Source organism: Pseudorasbora parva, chromosome 14 (genome assembly GCF_024679245.1).
Source record: "Pseudorasbora parva isolate DD20220531a chromosome 14, ASM2467924v1, whole genome shotgun sequence".
Classification (NCBI taxonomy): Eukaryota; Metazoa; Chordata; class Actinopteri; order Cypriniformes; family Gobionidae; genus Pseudorasbora; species Pseudorasbora parva.
In genome coordinates this window covers 4,144,964-4,165,826 of record NC_090185.1, presented here as the reverse complement: position 1 = coordinate 4,165,826, position 20,863 = coordinate 4,144,964, and the positions used below count along the sequence as shown (strand labels likewise).

General features: G+C 40.7%; 1 protein-coding gene across 37 annotated transcripts in view; it reads left to right on the top strand.

The window, feature by feature from the left end:
• ptprsa (protein tyrosine phosphatase receptor type Sa) overlaps nt 1-20,863 on the top strand; it is a 361,627-nt gene that overhangs the window by 279,284 nt on the left and 61,480 nt on the right. For 20 of the 37 annotated variants that reach the window (XM_067415256.1, XM_067415253.1, XM_067415250.1 and 17 more), the window contains 7 exons: nt 7,036-7,629; nt 8,537-8,631; nt 9,181-9,434; nt 11,887-11,974; nt 12,709-12,936; nt 15,166-15,326; nt 20,285-20,299. In XM_067415256.1, the coding sequence (XP_067271357.1) occupies nt 7,036-7,629; nt 8,537-8,631; nt 9,181-9,434; nt 11,887-11,974; nt 12,709-12,936; nt 15,166-15,326; nt 20,285-20,299 (1,435 nt within the window). The remainder of the gene's footprint in view (nt 1-7,035; nt 7,630-8,536; nt 8,632-9,180; nt 9,435-11,886; nt 11,975-12,708; nt 12,937-15,165; nt 15,327-20,284; nt 20,300-20,863) is intronic. The other 17 variants (XM_067415252.1, XM_067415262.1, XM_067415264.1 and 14 more) reach the window with 3 other exon arrangements.

The following is a 20,863-nucleotide window of genomic DNA, read 5'->3' as shown; positions in this document are numbered from 1 at the left end:
TGATATGGGTAATGAAGCCGAGGCGGTATATGATATGAGTAATGAAGCTGAGGCGCTATATGATATGAGTAATGAAGCTGAGGCGGTATATGATATGAGTAATGAAGCTGAGGCGGTATATGATATGAGTAATGAAGATGAGGCGGTATATGATATGAGTAATGAAGCTGAGGCGGTATATGATATGAGTAATGAAGCCGAGGCGGTATATGATATGAGTAATGAAGCTGAGGCGGTATATGATATGAGTAATGAAGCTGAGGCGGTATATGATATGAGTAATGAAGCTGAGGCGGTATATGATATGAGTAATGAAGCCGAGGCGGTAAATGATATGAGTAATGAAGCTGAGGCGGTATATGATATGAGTAATGAAGCTGAGGCGGTATATGATATGAGTAATGAAGCTGAGGCGGTATATGATATGAGTGATGAAGCTGAGGCGGTATATGATATGAGTGATGAAGCTGAGGCGGTATATGATATGAGTAATGAAGCCGAGGCGGTATATGATATGAGTGATGAAGCTGAGGCGGTATATGATATGAGTAATGAAGCTGAGGCGGTATATGATATGAGTGATGAAGCTGAGGCGGTATATGATATGAGTAATGAAGCTGAGGCGGTATATGATATGAGTAATGAAGCTGAGGCGGTATATGATATGAGTGATGAAGCTGAGGCGGTAAATGATATGAGTAATGAAGCTGAGGCGGTATATGATATGAGTAATGAAGCTGAGGCGGTATATGATATGAGTAATGAAGCTGAGGCGGTATATGATATGAGTGATGAAGATGAGGCGGTATATGATATGAGTAATGAAGATGAGGCGGTATATGATATGAGTGATGAAGCTGAGGCGGTATATGATATGAGTGATGAAGCTGAGGCGGTATATGATATGAGTAATGAAGCTGAGGCGGTATATGATATGAGTAATGAAGCTGAGGCGGTATATGATATGAGTAATGAAGCTGAGGCGGTATATGATATGAGTAATGAAGCCGAGGCGGTAAATGATATGAGTAATGAAGCTGAGGCGGTATATGATATGAGTAATGAAGCTGAGGCGGTATATGATATGAGTAATGAAGCCGAGGCGGTAAATGATATGAGTAATGAAGATGAGGCGGTATATGATATGAGTAATGAAGCCGAGGCGGTATATGATATGAGTAATGAAGATGAGGCGGTATATGATATGAGTAATGAAGATGAGGCGGTATATGATATGAGTAATGAAGCCGAGGCGGTATATGATATGAGTAATGAAGCTGAGGCGGTATATGATATGAATAATATTAATCTGACAGTATGTAGGGTGTCGTATCCTGGCTCTTTTTTCCTATAGTGGGCTCAAACCACAGCCGTTGACGGGACAGGTGAGCCGAGTGTGACAGCCACATATGCATGTCATTCTCAACGCCCATCTCTCTCCCTCAAAGGAAGGATGTCCCTGTGCCTCCCGCCTCCGAAAGTGTGGCGAAACGCTTACAGCAGACAAAAGAAAGAAAGAAATAAACAAGGGCAGACTCAGCCCTACTTAAAGAAGCGGCGTGGCGCGCTTTCATGTGCCAGAACAGAGGGGAAGCTTGACCAATGGGGCTCAGAGGAGCCACTCCGGGGCACTTTCATGCCTCATTTCTGCTACATAATGCTGTCAGACAATTTAAGCCCCGGCCTTATTGTACTGATAAGAGCCGACCCGCCCCTTTCAAACCCGGAACCTTCCGCAAGGCCGCCTGTCATCTGAGAGCCGCGTCCGTCCCCGAGCTGCCATTCTGCACGTCGGAGATACACTTCAGAACCGAGAAGCCCGTCAGTCAGGCTCTAAAGTCACGCCGAGCCATCATTCGTGAGGAATAATGTGCACTAGAGTGCGCGCTAGGATCTTCAGTGGTTCAAAAATAAACAAAACAATGCAGAAAAACATGGATGGATGGATGGATATATATATGGATGAATGGATGATTGGATAAATGAATAGATAAATGGATGGATGGATGGATGGATGGATGGATGGATGGATGGATGACCAATGGATGGATTAATGGATGAATGGATGGGATGGATGGGTGGATTAATGGATGGATTGATGGATGGATGGATTAATGGATGGATGGATGGATTAATGGATGGATAAAGTGGTGGATAAATGGATGGATGGGTGGATGGATGGATGGATGGATGGATGAATTAATGGATGGATGGATGGGTGGATTAATGGATGGATTGATGGATGGATGGATTAATGGATGGATGGATGGATTAATGGATGGATAAAGTGATGGATAAATGGATGGATGGGTGGATGGATGGATTGATGGGTGGATGGATGGATGGATGGATTAATGGATGGATGGATGGATGGATGGATTAATGGATGGATGGATGGATGGATGGATGGATCGATTGATTAATGGATGGATCGATTAATGGATGGATCGATTAATGGATGGATGGATCGATGGATGGATCGATGGATGGATGGATGGATGGATGGATGGGATGGATGGATTAATGGATGGGATGGATGGGATGGATGGGATGGATGGATGAATGGGATGGGATGGGATGGATGGATTAATGGAATGGATGGATGGATGGGATGGATGGATGGATGGGATGGATGGATGGATTAATGGAACGGATGGATGGATGGGATGGATGGATTAATGGAATGGATGGATGGATGGGATGGATGGATGGATGGGATGGATGGATGGATTAATGGAACGGATGGATGGATGGGATGGATGGATTAATGGATGGATGTATGGATTAATGGATGGGATGGATGGATGGAATGGATGGATGTGACATTCTTCTTTCTGCCAAACACATTCAGATTGATATTAAAAATCGTCCTGGCTCTTCCCAGCTTTATAATGCGAGTGAATGGCGACGAGATTTTAAAGGGCAAAAAAGTGCATCCCTCCATCATCAAAGTACTCCGCTCAGCTAATCCAGAATAAAGGCCTTCTGAAGCATGCAACGTGTCTAGATCTATGCAGCGTTCATTTTGCAGAAAAATATTGTTTCATAATATACATTGTCTTTCAATAATTCAAGCACTTTTCAAACCCCTCTTCATAAATATGGCTTTTCAAGACTTACATCTTACTTCCAGCACCTCGTACAAATCCATAATAATGGCATAAAAGAATTTTTCTCACCCCATTGGCAGATCATTTCGCCTGTTTTAAGCAAAAACTCTCTTCATTTAGATATTTTTCAGCAGAAAACAAGCTGTTGTTTTACTGATCCAGTAAATGCATCCTGATTTAAGAATATTTAGATATTTGGACTGGAAACAAGACAAAATGACTGAGTAAGAAGAGCATTTTTTGCAGTGTATGATGGGATGATCTTCAGTTTTAGGTGAGCTGACCCTTTAAAGCATACGTCAGCCATATTGACAAGCATTATTAGCGTTGCATTCAAAGATCCGCGTTATCGGTTAACCGCGCCTTGATCTCAAAGCAGATGTCCTTGTATCGATCTAATGGATGCTGTCTGTTGTCCAGAAGGAACGACAAGGGAATGATTGATTCTGCTCTCGTTTCAGAGCCGACAGACTGATTGATGTGCGTTCTGTCAAACCCTCCGCCGCTAATGCGCCTCATCATTCGCCATGTGCCTTCAACGCAAACTGTTTAAGTTTAGACGTCCGTAGGCCAGATTCCGATCAAGTGCTTGCCTTCCTTTTTTTAATTTCCTCCTGTCTTCTTTCATCCTTGTGGGAGACGAGCAGATTGCATGCTAATGCGGAGGCTGGAGGTGTTCTTCACGAGGACTCGCAGTCCTGCCGCCGCTGTGGTTATTCTCTTCATTAATTGGGGCACTTTAGGCCACTTTCTCCAGTCCTGATTGTGGACAGTGAAGCTCTTTGTTGATCTATGGAGCTTCTTGTCTAATAGCGTCTGATGCCAGGATACCGTGGCATGGAGTTGAGCTTTCCATAGATGGCATTTTTTCAGAGGTGGACAGTAACAAAGTACATTTACTTAAGTACACTTTTTGAGTATCTGTGCTTTACTGGAGTATTATATTTTCTGTAAACTTATGACTTTAACTTCACGACATCTGAAAGACAAATATCGTACTTTTTACTCCACTTCATTTCTATCAAGGTCCTCGAAGTGGAAAGTCGTTTCTGTCGCAGCTTTGAAAGTCAGTGATGATTTTTTTCTTCTTTAAAAGGTGTTTGGGTTTTTGCAGAAAGCCTTTCAGGAATCACTCTTGTAGAGTCTCGTGAAGTTCAATGATTTCACAGCATTTATTAAACACTGATTTATAGTTTAGAGCAAAATGGAAGAAGACGGAGGTCAAAAAAACGAATTTTGTGGAGTATTCACATAAAGAAAGTTGATTCTGTCTTCAGTGAAGGTGAACAGTGTGAGAATATCAGATGTGTATCAGTGTATTGGATCCGTGCATTCGGCCTTAAAGTGACAGCAGCTTTATAAAGAGCTTTGTAACTTATATTCAAGTATTTAAATGAGTTTAAGTTAGTCGTATGCTAGTATGTCAGATGGAGCGTCACTGACTGGCTTAAACCATGATGGCATAATGTGCGTTTATACGACAATAATAAAATAATGCGCTGACATAAAACAGGAAATTACTTTTAATACTTAAGTACTTCTGAAAACAAATTTACTCTAGTAAAAATCTGTTTTACAACTTTCACTTGTAACGGAGTAATATTTGACCAGTAGTACTTTTACTCAAGTAATGAAGTTGTGTACTTTGTCCACCTCTGCATTTTTATTATTATTATGGGATTAATCGTTCATAAATTGCTGTTGTTTATTTTTGATGAAGCTTGTACACTGCAAAAAATGCTCTTCTTACTCAGTCATTTTGTCTCGTTTCCAGTCTAAATATCTAAATATTCTTAAATCAAGATGCATTTACTAGATCAGTAAAACGACATGAGATATTGTTTCTTGTTTTCTGGGGAAAAATATCAAAATTAAGTCAAATGTAATGATCATTAAGTCAAAATAAGATTATTTTTCTCACCCCATTGGCAGATCATTTTGCCTGTTTTAAGCAAAAACTCTCTTCATTTAGATTTGATTTTCAACAAAACAAGAAAAAATATCTCATGTCGTTTTACTGATCTAGTAAATGCATCTTGATTTAAGAATTGTTAGATATTTAGACTGGAAACAAGACAAAATGACTGAGTAAGAAGAGCATTTTTTGCAGTTTAGCTCTAAAATTAGACTGGATCAGCTGTGTGTGAATGTGCTAGGTTGTCTGGCGACTGTAAACCGTTATTAATGTTCTAATAATCTGATGAACTACGTCTTAGAGATACCGTAGGGGATATAAACGAGAGAATTGTTTATCACAATTAATTGCTTTAGCTTTTCAACAATGCACAAGAAATAATGAATCAAAGACTTTGAATTGTGTTGACCTTTTGTCGTCCTGTGCTGAGGACATTAGGTCGGACGGTTATATTCAGACATATTTGGCCGGTTTGTCTTTTGTATATTTGATATCAGTCCGGCCCAGAATGCAGCGCTGCAGTTTTCTCTGGGCTAAGTCAGCTGGCAGTCGTGCTTTATACGCCTAATATAACTCACTGTAAGTCCTGTCGGCAGGTTAATTGCATGTTAGCTGAAGGTTATTTTATTTTGTTCTTTTTCGCAGTAGCTTTGACGCTTCTCCTCTGCTGAAGATGAGAAGGACGGAGAGGGAAGTAGGGAAGGGGAGGGCGTGAGTGTGAAACGCAATCCTATCTTAATCAGTGGCTGTGGGTCAACACTGGCTGTTAATGCAAGGCCTAATGGGAAACGTGCCTGTGGTCCTGTGGAGAGGATTGTGTGTCGTCCAGTGGAGTGGACTGGAGTGATTTTGGCGAGGGGAAGCGGGCTACAATCACGCCGTCTCTGACCCTCGTTGTCCCCTCGCTGCGGCAGATTGCGTTTTTTTTTTTTCGTCACCTTCATCAACTCTCCTTTTTTTCCTGGAGTCATTCGCCTTCCTATCTGTCCTCATGTCTAGTATCATACGGATGTTGAACGACCATCTCTCATCCAGAGATCCAGTCACTTCTGTAAGGTTAAAATTACTCTGCAAAAAATGCTCTTCTTACTCAGTCATTTTGTCTTGTTTCTAGTCTAAATATCTAAATATTCTTAAATCGAGATGCATTTACTAGATCAGTAAAACGACATGAGATATTTTTTCTTGTTTTGTTGAAAATCAAATCTAAATGAAGAGAGTTTTTGCTTAAAACAGGCAAAATGATCTGCCAATGGGGTGAGAAAAATAATCTTATTTCTGATTGAAATCTTGTTTCTTGTTTCCGAACAGAAATAAGATAATTTTTCTCAACAAAAAATAAAAAAAATTAAGCAAAAACTCACTCAATTTTGATATTGTCATTTTACTTATCTAGTATATTTAGATATTTGAACTGGAAATGAGAAAAAAGTACTAAATAAGAAGAGCTTTTTTTGTAGTGTTTAAAGTCGTCTCGGGTGCCTTTTCTTTAGGATCACTGCAAAAAATGCTCTTCTTACTCAGTATTTGTGTCTTGTTTCTAGTATAAATATCTAAAAATTCTTAAAACTAGAAGTATTTACTAGACAAGCAAAATTAATTGTCTTGTTTTGGGGAAAATAACTCAAAATGAAGAGAGTTTTAGCTAAAAATAAGATAAATAATCTGCCAATGGGGTGAGAAAAATAATCTTAATTCAAACAGAAAACAAGATTATATTTCTCACCCCATTGGCAGACTATTTTGCTCATTTTAAGCAAAAACTCTCTTCATTTTGAGTTATTTTTTCCCAACATGAGACAATAATTTGTACTTGTCTAGTAAATGTTTCTTAATGTAGGAATTTTTAGATATTTAGACTAGAAACAAGACAAAAATACTAAGTAAGGAAAGCATTTTTTGCAGTGAGGGGAGTAACAGAATGAACAGACATTAGGTTTTGATACAGCAAACTTAAGTGAGATACGGTTCATTAATGTCCCTCTCTTTCTTTCTCTCCCTCTCTTACAGTACCGGGGCCTCCCTTTCTCTCCGTAAACCAAAACTCGGAGACAACCGCACTGGTACGCTGGCAGCCCCCAGAATTCATGGCTCCGGGTCTCGAGGTGCAAGGCTATCGGCTGCAGTTCGGCCGAAAAGACGTGAGTCCCCTGGCCACGCTGGAGTTCGGCCCAAAGGAGTTCGAATACTCAGTTAGTAATATCCACCGAGGGGCCACGTATGTGTTCAAAATGTCCGCCAAATCCAGATCGGGATTTGGCGAAGAGGCTGCAAGAGAGCTGAGAGTCCCGGAGGAGGTTCCCCGAGGGTATCCTCAAATAACCGAAGGCTCCAACATCACCTGCTGCTCGCTCCAGTTTTCCTGGCTTCCTCCGGTTCTAGCGGAGCGAAATGGAGCTATAACAGAATACACATTGGCCTACCAGGAGGAAGGAACGGCTGGCGAACCCAAAGAACTGCGTCTCCCGGCGGGCGAGAATAGCTACACCCTAAACAGCCTGAGACCCAACGCAGTTTATGATGTGAAAATTCGAGCCCACACCAGTGTAGGTCCAGGGCCCTACAGCCCACCGATCCAGTATCGAACAGTGGCCTATGAAGCAGGTAGGGGTTGCTCATTTCCCCGCCTCAAGGGACAAACCTCTACAATTCAAGCACCTACACCCGATTATAATAAAGTTCTCTGGGAGCCACATACCTCACTAACACCCTCCCCCACAACAAGGTAAAATAAGCAAGCTAAAGTCAGTCAGTTTTGAAAAGGGGAGGAGCGTCGATTTTTGCGAGGTAAGTGCCGATTGGTCAGACACTGCCCTGCACATTCACTCATCTAATCACGAAACGTCCCTAGTATCAAAGGTAGGCTCGCACCAAGGAGATCCCAAATTCTGAGGCACATTTGGTTACTTTGTTTGGGTTTTTCTTATTTTCGATTTGTTTTGGGTTTGAGAGTTTCTCGTTTGTGTACTCACCTTTCCCCCTCCCCTTGCTCCCACACTGGGATGGTTTTAAGCATGGCGTCCCATGATGCACTGTTAACAAGTGTGGGCATGACAATTGTGTTTTGGGGTTTGTCCTCGTTTCTGTCGGGCTTTCTGCCACGGCAGTGCCTATCCAAATTTGAGAATGCGCAGCAGTGGGTTACTCAAACATAATGTGGGTTCAGCTATTCTGGAAGCATTCTGGAGGGATTATGGGAAGTTCTTGCCAAATGTTGTTGGGGCGGCACTGCCGGGCCAGGGCAGGCAGAGTACTGTGCGGTTCTGTGTTCACCAGTCCAGTCTAGCGTGCTGTTTGTCCCAAATGAGCGCCTCCCTCCCCTTCACAGCTTACGCCACACTTTTGCTCACTCCGAGGAATCAAAGCCCCTTTCCCTTAGGGGGGAAAAAAGCAAAAATGGTCGCAGGCGCCGAATATTCTGTCAGCCTTCTTTTCCCCTTCAGTCCTCTTGTACTTTTTCCATTTCTATAGTGTTTTTCTCAATTTGTTTCCTCCATTCACTTCTGGACAGATGTTCCTAAGAACTTCACCGTGAAACTGGTCACCAAGACCTCGGTGCTGCTCACCTGGAAGTTTTCCGATAGCCGTTTCCCGTACCGCTGCATGGTAAGCGATTCCTAGTTTTGGCCATCCTGCGCTGCAAAAAAAGGCTCTTCTTACTCAGTCATTTCGTCTCGTTTTTAGTCTAAATATCGAACAATTCTTTAAATCAAGATGCATTTACTAGATCAGTAAAACGACATGAGATATTTTTTCTCGTTTTGTTGAAAATCAAATCTAAATGAAGAGAGTTTTTGCTTAAAACAGGCAAAATGATCTGCCAATGGGGTGAGAAAAATAATCTTATTTCTGATTGAAATCTTGTTTTTCCGTCTCAAACAGAAATAAGATTATTTTTCTCACCCCATTGGCGGATCATTTAGCCTCTTTTAAGTGAAAACTCATTTTGATATTTTTTCCCGAAAAACAAAGAAAAATATCTCATGTCGTTTCACTTATCTAGTAAATGCATCTTGATTTAAGAATATTTCGATATTTGGACTGGAAACAAGACAAACATACTAAATAAGAAGTGTTGTTTGCAGTGTACCAGACTTAATTTACGTGTTTTTGGGTGTCATTGTGAACCGTTTATCCGTCCGCATTCTTCCTCAGATCGAGTACAACCGCCAGAAGGTTGACATTGATGCTAGGTTGACCAAAGCTCTCATCACCAACTTGCGACCCAACCTCACCTATGAGTTTAGAATCACCTGCCAGGAGAGCAGCGACGGTGGACCCAAACACAAGCTCATCGCCCGAACATCGCCACCTATTCTGGTCCGAAAGCCTGAGTTGGACCCGAAAAGCGAGCAGGATAGTATGCCGACCATTATCCTTCCACCGCTGGAAGCCAAAGACTTGATCAAGTGAGGAAACCGTACACCGGCCTACACTAGAAGTGCAATCTAATGGAGTCCTTTCAAAGTGTTGATGATGGAGACGTTGTAAAGGGATAGTTAACCCAAAAATGAGTGTGTAATGTTTATCTGCTGACCCTAAGAGCGTCCGAGATGTGTGTGTGTGTTTGTTTCTTTAGGAGAACACAAATGAAGATTTTTAACTCAGCCGTTGCTCGTATAATGCGTGTCAATGGGGTGTATTTCTATAGCCCCTTTCACACTGCACGTCGGACCCGCAATATTCCCGGAGCATTGCCGGGTCGCCTTCTGTGTGAAAGCAACCACGTCCCGGCATTGATTACCGAATTGAACCCGGGTCGGGGACCGAGTAACATTGCGGTATTCGACCCGGGACGAGCGCTGTGTGAACAAAAGCCAAAACTAATGCCGCAACGTGTACGTAGTTATCGTGCGACTCCTAGAGCTTGTTTCTTCAATAATACAACCCTGCAGTGCCAGAAGAGCTCGTCTGTGTTTTAAACGCAGAGAGTGTTCGTCTACAAAAGAAACTAAAATTAAACAAGCAGAAACGTGCGCAAACTGGACACAAGTCGAGACCACGGAGCTCCTTACTATCCGCGCTGAAGCGGAGATCGCTCGCCGTTATACGGCACATCAGGATGTCACGTGTCAACTCGACCCGGGACCGTTACGGGTTGTGTGTGAAAGCGCACATATTACGGTATTTCGCTGGCAGTGAGAATGGACCAAATCTAGCGGCCCGGGAACAAATGCCGGGTCGCATTATCCGTGTATTTGCCGGAATCGCAGTGTGAAAGAGGCTTATGAGAGTAAAAAACACACAGACATACGAATCCATATTAAACCCTGCTGCTCGTGATGACACACTGATGTCTTAAGACACGAAACGATCAGTGCTTGTGTTATTTAAAAAAACAACAGTATTTGTGTTATTTTTTACCTCATATCAGACGAATCTCATCTAGTGTTCCCAGTGGTGGGCTGGCCCCTTCAGGGCCTTCTCTGCTGGCCCTGTCAAAATCATATATATATATTATGATTATATTTCCTGAAAGAATGTATTTATTTTTTGTGAGGCTGAGCTGTATTTTCCATATGTCATCATCTAAATGCATCACAGCTCCGAGGACCAGCGCTAGTAGAATAGCTAGCCTTCCATTGAAGCTGCTGTTTTCCATTGGACCATAGTTTTGACTGACGTGGGTCATCAGCCAATCAAATTTTGATGTGTAGTGATAGAACGACCCAGAGGCCCAGCGATGTGTCGGCGCGCTACCCCCCGCTGAAGTCATCAGCCGCTTGAACTTTTCGCGGATTGTGAGCCTTCTGTGTGAAATGAGCAATGGCCCGGATGACAGGCTGCGTGCGAATGAGCGATCCTGATGTCAAGCTGTGTTTTTTTCTGTTTCTTTTGATGTTCTAGTTGGTCCGTGTTCTTGTTTTTTTAGGAGTATTTGTGCCAGTGAGCTGATTTTGATTAATTTCACCATTTGCCTAAACGGTGACACGTGAGTGCAGTATCATCAATAAATAGTCAAATTGCCTTTTTGTCTCGCGTATACTTTTTGCTTGGCCCCTTCCCAACGAACACGTTGAAAGCGAGGTTCGTAACAGTTTTGCTTACAGTGTATTGTATTTGTAGAGTGTGTGTGTGGTGATGGGGGTTGTTATGGCGACGGCGTGGGGTATGTTGTTCGTTAGTGAAGGCCCTGACTGAAACCCCACGGTACGCTACTGAGTATTTCCAGCGCCATTACTTCCGTCAAAAAAGGTCAAAATAACGGCATGATCATAGATATATTTACATAGATGCCTCATTCGACCGATCCGCACATGCACTAATAAGGCATCTATGTATATATATATATATGATCATGCCGTTATTTTGACCTTCTTCAGCTGAAGTAATGGCACTGGGAACACTAGATGAGATTCGTCTGATATGAGGTAAAAATAACACAAATACTGTTGTGTTTCTGTCAGAAAGCGATGGTTTCGTGTCTTAAGACATCAGTGTGTCTCCACGAGCCTCAGGGTTTAATATGGACTCGTATGTGTGTGTGTTTTTTACTCTCATAGAAATACACCCCATTGACACGCATTATACGAGCAACGGCTGCGTTAAACATCTTCATTTGTGTTCTCCTGAAGAAACAAACACACACACACATCTCGGACACTCTTAGGGTCAGCAGATAAACATCACACACTCATTTTTGGGTGAACTATCCCTTTCAGACCGTTTGTGCTATTGTTCTCTATAGTGCCCCTTGTGGCCACACTGAGAATGCAGTATATGTACCTGTGTTTGAAGCATATTTTTCAGGTTTTGTTTAGGATATTCTCCTTTTTAAGCTCTGAAATGATACAGATAAGTTGCTTTGTTGTTGTAATGAGGGGAATAATTAGTTGTATGCACCATCTTGAACTCCTACAGGGCGATCTATGTTGTGGTGGTTCCTCTGAAGAAGGGAAGAGGACCGATCAGACACATCAAGAACCCAGATGAGCTGGACCTAGAAGAGGTAAATATACCCCTTTTTTCAAGTCTTTGTCCTTGTGTCACAGACACAGTGGAGCCAGAGCCATTGAAAGTGTTCTCGCAGGAGCATTGTGGGAACGTTCCCGAGGGGTTTTTCAGGGAAAAGGGACAATTACACAGCTCTCATCCTTACCCGCTGGCAAACTGCCACGCTTAGCCACTTGACCTTGAGCTACACTGCAAAAAATGCTTTTCTTATTTAGTATTTTTGTCTTGTTTCCAATCCAGATATTTAAAAATTCTTACATTAAGAAGCATTTACTAGACAAGCAAAAGTTATTGTCTGGTTTTGGGGGTAAATGACTAAAAATTGAGCGAGTTTTTTCTTAAAATAATCTTGTTTTCTGTTTGAATTAAGATTATTTTTCTCACCCCATTGGCAGATTATTTATCTTATTTTAAGCAAAAACTCTCTTCATTTTGAGTTATTTTCCCCAAAACCAGACAATTACTTTTGCTTGTCTAGTAAATGCTTCTTAATGTAAGAATTATTAAATATTTGGACTGGAAACGAGACAAAAATACTAAATAAGAAGAGCATTTTTTGCAGTGTGTGTCTCTTTATACGTGATTGTATTCATTGTGACTTCAAATGGACTAGTTTTCTGTTTGTTTCTTATGGTAGATAGCCCGATTTGTTTGCATAATTAGCACTGCTTGACGTTGATTTGGTACATATTTTAGATGCTTCTCCTCAAGACGTCTTTTCTCCCACAGCTTTTGGGCGATAAAAGACTCGGTCAACGTCACGCTCGAACCACGCGTCAGTTAAAGCAGGCGGATGGGAAGCGGCCCTACATCGCTGCCAGCTTTAAGCCTTCATCCATGCCTCCATCTTTCACTTTGGGCAACCAGATAGTCTACAGTGGCTTTGAAAACAAAGCTCTGGACCCTGGGCAGGAATATGTGTTCTTCATCCTAGCTGAGCTTAACACTACTGGAGGGGTGAGTGAAGTATAAAAGTACAAAATCCTCTTCTTACTTAGTGTTTGTGTCTGGTTTTTAGTTAAAATATCTAACAAATCTTACATTAAGAAACATTTACTAGTCAAGTACAAATTATTGTCTTGTTTTGGGGAAAATAACTCAAAATGAAGAGAGTTTTTGCTTAAAATAAGATAAATAATCTGCCAATGGGGTGAGAAAAATAATCTCAATTCAAACAGAAAACAAGATTATTTTTCTCACCCCATTGGCAGATTATTTATCGTATTTTAAGCAAAAGCTCTCTTCATTTTGAGTCATTTTCCCCCCAAAAAAGACAATTACTTTTGCTTGTCTAGTAAATACTTCTTGTTTTAAGAATTTTTAGATGTTTGGACTAGAAACAAGACACAAATACTGAGGAAGAAGAGCATTTTTTGCCGTGTACCATAAAGTAGGGTGACCAAACGTCCTGTTTTCCCAGGACATAGACATTTTGGTTATATATATTTTTTTGTAATATACAGTACTGTGCAAAAGTCTTAGGCGCGTTAGTATTTTCACCCCCAAAAAATGTTTTTAAGCCAGTTATTTATATAGTTTGCAATAGTGTGTCAGTTAGTTTCCAAACATTCACTGCAAAAAATGCTCTTCTTACTCAGTCATTTTGTCTCGTTTCTAGTCCAAATATCTAAATATTCTTAAATCAAGATGCATTTACTAGATCAGTAAAACAACATAAGATATTTTGTCTTGTTTTGTTGAAAATCAAATCTAAATGAAGAGAGTTTTTGCTTAAAACAGGCAAAATGATCCGCCAATGGGGTGAGAAAAATAATCTTATTTCTGATTGGGACGGATTATTACCAAGATTATTTGGTAACACTTTATTTTAAGGTTCAGTTATTAACTATTAACTCAGCGTGCATATTACTATGATATTGTCTGTTTATTAGCACTTATAAAGCTCATATTAATGCCTCATTCTGCATGAGCTTATTCTACATCCCTTAATCCGACCCAATACCTAAACTTAAATACGCCAAAAACTACCTTACTAACTATTAATAAGCAGTAAATTAGGAGTTTATGAGGCAAAAGGCGGAGTTAATAGTGAATGTGTGTTCCCCATACTAAAGTGATACCGATCTATTTAAATTACATTTAAAAAATAAATAAATTAAACTGAGAACGACACCATTGATGTGATTCACATTCTTTTTGGGAAAAGAAAGCGTCGCTACAACTTCTGAAAGCGGCGAGCAGTTTTTTAGCAATAATTAATGTCACAAATCTGACAATACAGGGAGTGCAGAATTATTATGCAAATGAGTATTTTGACCACATCATCCTCGTTATGCATGTTGTCTTACTCCAAGCTGTATAGGCTGGAAAGCCTACTACCAATTAAGCATTTTAGGTGATGTGCATCTCTGTAATGAGAAGGGGTGTGGTCTAATGACATCAACACCCTATATCAGGTGTGCATAATTATTAGGCAACTTCCTTTCCTTTGGCAAAATGGGTCAAAAGAAGGACTTGACAGGCTCAGAAAAGTCAAAAATAGTGAGATATATTGCAGAGGGATGCAGCAGTCTTAAAATAGCCAAGCTTCTGAAGCGTGATCATCGAACAATCAAGCGTTTCATTCAAAATAGTCAACAGGGTCGCAAGAAGCGTGTGGAAAAACCAAGGCACACAATAACTGCCCGTGAACTGAGAAAAGTCAAGCGTGCAGCTGCCAAGATGCCACTTGCCACCAGTTTGGCCATATTTCAGAGCTGCAACATCACTGGAGTGCCCAAAAGCACAAGGTGTGCAATACTCAGAGACATGGCCAAGATGGTAAATCAACATGAGATATTTTTTCTTGTTTTGTTGAAAATCAAATCTAAATGAAGAGTTTTCGCTTAAAACAGGCAAAATGATCTGCCAATGGGGTGAGAAAAATAATCTTATTTCTGTTTGAAATCTTGTTTCCGTCCGAAACAGAAGAGAGTCATTTTGATATTTTTCCCCAGAAAACAAGAAAAAATATCTCATGTGGTTTTACTGATCTAGTAAATGCATCTTGATTTAAGAATTGTGAGATATTTAGACTAGAAACAAGACAAAATGACTGAGTAAGAAGAGCGTTTTTTCCAGTGTATCATTTGAGCATCTCATTGAGTGTTCGGTAAGTTAAATATGGTCACCCTACCATAAAGTGACGAATGCCGATGGTTGTAACCTGATTTTGTGCCTGTGCAGAAGTCGTTTGCATCGAGCCCTTACACGGACCCCATAATGGCTCCTGATGTGGCTCCTCAGCCCATTGAGAATGGAGGAGATGGACTCATCTGGGTCGTGGGACCCGTTCTCGCTGTGGTCTTCATTATCTGTATTGTGATTGCGATTCTTCTCTACAAGAAGTGAGTGGACTTTTGACATTCAAATGATTCATTAATGAATTAAATTTTGTTTGTCCATTTACAGAACCAGCAAAAAGGACATTTCTAACCTGATTTGTTCTTTCTGCACTGCAAAAAAATGCTGTTCTTACTCAGTATTTTTGTCTTGTTTCCAGTGGTGGAATGTAACGAAGTACAAATACGTTACTTTACGTTACTTTACTTAAGTACATTTTTCATGTATCGTTACTTAAGTAGAATCAATAGTGCATACTTTTTACTTTTACTTCGTTACATTTTGCAGCAAATATTTTACTTTCTACTCCACTACATTTCTACAGCGTTTCGTTACATTTTCGGATCAGTTTCAGGGCTGGAGATTAAGGTTTGTTGGGATAATTAATGGATAATAATCGGCTAATGTATGAACTGACGGTTGCGCTGTTGACAATCGCGCAGCCTCTCGAGGAGAAATGGAAACACACCAGCGCCGCTCGTACAGAGAAACTCTTGCTGCGTCCCAATTCGCCTACTTATACTACGTCCTAAAAGTATGTACTCTTTTTGTGAAGAAAAAGTATATACTTTTTAGTGTGTAGCAGAAAAGTATACAAGCTTCGGGACATACTACTTCGCCATCTTTAACGGACTCTGTCGCTTAGTTACGTGCATCCCGTCACCGTTTATCTGCCATGTCAATCATCGTCAGATTCGTCACAGTTCAAATCCTTCACATTCAGTTTAATCTCCTGCCGTATCGGAGAGAAATGTAGCCGCTCGTTGATCTGCCATTTGTGGGTCTTTAATGCAGAGACTCTCCTCATGTGTTTGCAGTTTAAATATAATGATGCATTTAAAAGTTAATGGCCAAACATGTCATTACAAAAGTTCACAATGCTGCTGCATGTGAAATATAATATGGACAACACTGAATAAATATATTTTTGTCAGGTTAAATATTGATAGGGTCACTCAAACCCCTTTATCTAAACTTTTCTACTTAACCGTCGAACTCGCACATCCGTCATGTTTGTAGTTTTTTAACGCTTTTTATCCGCGTTTGTAGTTCTAATCGAATCCTCGTCCAACTCGCAATGGGTTGTGGGCAATATCAGCCGTTAGAGTGCCCATCGATCCATACTGTGAATTCGGACCGGAAATAGTAAACCATCCGGGAATCTTTGGAATACTCTTTTCAACATACTACGATTTGGGACATACTAATTCTATTTTCGAATACTATTTAGGATGGATAGTATGCGAATTGGGACGCAGGGTCAGTCACATACTGCAGTAAATATTCAAAATGTGAAGGTTTTTATATTTTAAAACGTATAATACAGTTAAAAAACATCACATGACACGACCAAGAGTGTGTTTTCCTGAATACCATCACGACCGAAAATGTGACACTGATTTCATGACAGCTCCATAAACAATTAATTAAAATGAGTCACTTACATTTCAGATGCAATATAAACTGCTTTTGTTCTGTTTCAGCAGCAAAAATATTTCCAAGATCAGATCATATTTCCACATCAGAACCACAACGCATCTCACAGCAATAGTGTGTTACTGAATGATTCAGCGTTTGAAAGAATCGGTTGAATCAAAGATTCAGTGACCTGTTCGTAAACGACTGCCTCATTCATGAACGAATCAGCCAATTGAACGAACCGACTCAATGACTCACTCATTAATACCTGCCGCCACCTACTGGTGGTTTAGTTTCATGTTTAAACATTCTTTCCAACCTTTCTTATTGTATTAAAAATATATAGTTGTCTCATAACATTATTTAAGGCAGTTGTAATTTGTCAGTGTAAATTATTTAATTTAACAACCCTATAGTGATATTCTAATTTAATTTATTGATCAAATTGAAGAATATACAGTAAAGCTGACGCATATCCTATATTTAAGATGAATCCTCATAAATATGAAGATTTAAATACATCAAAGCTGATAAAAAACATTACTTCTGAACATTTATATAACTCTGCAGATCGTCCTGATATTGTGAGTCAGAATGTAAACTGGGCAACAGATGATAAGTAAGGGCTAATGTCCACCCAGCCGGTTGTTATCTCAGAATAAACCCCTCCAGAGTGATCAGGACCCCGAGGCGAAGCGGAGCGTCACTCTGAAGGGGTTTACTCTGCGATAACAACCGGCTGGGTGGACATTATCCCGCTTATTACACGGCTACTCGTCTCAAATAAATTAGACACTAAATATTGTCTTGAGATTAAATATTTTATTAGCTCTTACGCAAAGCTTCCGCGAAGAAAAACAGTTCCAACCTGCTTTAAGCCTTTATCTATCGCTGCTAAATGTTGAGAATGAATGCTGAAAGGGTTAGTTCAGCCAAAAATGAAACCAAGCCTATGATTTACTCACCCTCAGGTCATTATAGGTGTTTATGACATTCTTCTGTCAGACAAATACAATCAGAGTTATATTTAAAAAGTCCAGGCTAACGTTAATCCCAGCAGTAGTTGGAGCTGTTTCTGAAGTCCATAAAAAATGCAGCTGTCCGTCAAATAACGTGCTCCACACGACTCCGATGGGTTAATAGAGCCTTCTGATTCCAATCGATGCGTTTGTGTGAGAAGAATATCCATATTTAAAACATTATAAAGGAAACCTGCCTTGAAGTCTTCCATTGTAACCCACGGCTGTTTAAGACACAAGATGGCGCCAGCGTTAAGCACAGAAGTAGAACCGGTCAAGATAACTCGTAGTACCCGGATGAGCGGGTGTTATCTGGAAATAACATACCGCTGGAATGAGCGATTGACCAATCAGGATCAAGTATTTCACAGAGCCGTGTAATAAGCACAATTAGCCGACAATAACCCAAAACTAACTTAATTAAAACGACACAGCCCATACTGTTTTCTTCTTTTTAATTATTAGAATATAGACATTAAGAGAATAAACTGTTATACAAGTACTTTTAATACTAAAAGCACATTTAAAATAAAGTACTTTTTTACTTTTACTTAAGTAGGATTGTCGTTGTAGTACTTCTACTTTTAGTTAAAGGGGCGGTGAAATGCTGTTTCATGCATACTGAGCTTTTTACACTGTTAAAGACTTGGATTCCCATCCTAAACATAGACAAAGTTTCAAAAACTAATGTTGGACGTTTGATGGAGTATTTCTGTGTCAAAAATACTCCTTCCGGTTTCTCACAAGTTTCGGAGAGTTTTTTTCGAGTATGGGTCTACTTGGCGTTAATAGAGCGGAAGGTCCTTGTATGGGCCGTACGGGCTCTTCTCCCGGCAGGGTGCGCGCGCGCGTGACTAGAGCGAGAGGAAATGCACGCCCGTAAACACTCGCTCAGCTGCAGATCCAGTCGTCCGTGAACACTTATGACGCCGCGCTCCACTTTATTCCTATGGGTGACGTTGAGCGACTTCAACGCTTCAGCACAGCATTCTGGGAAGGCAGCGCTGCATTTGAACCGATTTGAACGCAGAAATGACGGGAAGCTTCACAACATCGCTTCAGTCACGTCTCAAAGTGGATTTACACGCCACTGCTGTCAGGACTTCACCAAATCATACCAAAGAAGTGTGTTTTTGACGGAGCGGTCCCAGCGATAAAGGTTCGGTCCTGCTTTGGAAGCAGCCGGTGAGTTAAACTGCTTCAAATGTCTGTGCTGTCGGCTATCGCCGCGTGAGTAAACATCAGTAAACGACACGATCGCGTGCTTCGTCATTCAAATGCGCTAACGGTTACTCCGTTGCTGTTCTCTGTATAACGTTACACTAGTCTGACGTGCAAAACCGTTTTGCCTGCTACTGCTAAGGTTTAGTCGCATACAATAGTCCATAAACCGAATCATGTCCTCATAAACTGCGAGTAAAGACACACAAATGTGGAGAGGCCACTAAATACAGTCCATACCACAGAGACGGACGTCCTGCTGCTGCTGTTTCTCCTGTTCAATTTATTTCAGCCTCAGATTTGATTGTGGATCATTATCTGTATTAGCTGAGATAGCGACGGGTTTCTCCACGCTTGAGGACGTCAACGCTTTGCGCGCTCGTCATTCTTTAGCTCCGCCCACTCGATACGCCTCCAGGCGCTCGGTTTTTTCCGGAAAGACTCGGTACAGCCCATATTTCTTTTATAAATATGATAAAACTAAAGACTTTTCGGAGATATGAAGGATGCAATACTACTCTATAGGTACTCAAGATTGACATGAGATTGATTTCAATCTCATGTCCCCCCCCCCCCCCCCCCCCCCCCCCCATAGCACTGAGATTCAGTACTTCCTCCACCACTGTTATTTTTTCCCTAAACAAGACAATAATTTGTATTTGTCCAGTAAATGTTTCTTAACGTAAGAATTTTTTGATATTTTGACTGGAAACGAGACACAAACACTAAGTAAGAAGAGCATTTTTCCAGTGTTTATGTAATAAGTATGTGTGACTATCTTCAAACGAACGCACTCCAAATGCATAATAAGGTAAAGAAACGCTAAAAGAATGATTTAATCTTATTTTAGAAATGTTGCCCTCAGCCGTTAGCATAGTTTGGAGAAGTTCAAAGCTGAGGAGAGCAATCAATTCGATCTTATCAAAATGTAATGAGGTGATGGCTAATAGCTATTAGCTTCAGAGCACGGCCAAAGCAGACCGCTTCTACCTTTAGCATGTAAACGTGTGGAAGCTATTCCTCATTAGCACCTCAAAGCGAGCGGCTCCGGCTGGTATTTCCTCCGCTGGCAGGACCTTGAGTTTGACCTCGGGTGTCTGGAGATCGCATATAGCCCCTCATGGGCGCAAAAACATCTTTTACAGGTCTGTCCAAATGCAGATGAGCCTAATCTGGCATCGCTAGCCTGCCCTGTGAATTTAAATGCACTCTATTGATTTTTTTCTCTCTCTCCTTTCCCTTGTTCTCTTGTTGTTTTTTCTCTTTTTTATATATTTATTTCACGTCAATGCTTTCTTTGGAAGCAGCAAGCCTGACAGGTAAGGCTTAGCTGGACTTTATTACTGTTTTCAAGAAAACAACCTGTCTCAGCATAAAGAGAGTTTTAATTAGATGGCAGAGAAACGGCGGGTTCAACCAACGCTGGGCTGTGTGTGGACTCTATCACTCTATCACTCTATCTATCACTCTATCTATCACTCTATCACTCTATATATTACTCTATCACTATCTATCACTCTATCACTCTATATATTACTCTATCACTCTATCTATCACTCTATCACTCTATATATTACTCTATCACTCTATATATTACTCTATCACTCTATATATTACTCTATCACTCTATCACTCTATCTATCACTCTATCACTCTATATATTACTCTATCACTCTATCTATCACTCTATCACTCTATATATTACTCTATCACTCTATCTATCACTCTATCACTCTATCTATCACTCTATCACTCTATATATTACTCTATCACTCGATCTATCACTCTATCACTCTATATATTACTCTATCACTCTATCTATTACTCTATCACTCTATCTATCACTCTATCACTCTATCACTCTATCTATCACTCTATCTATC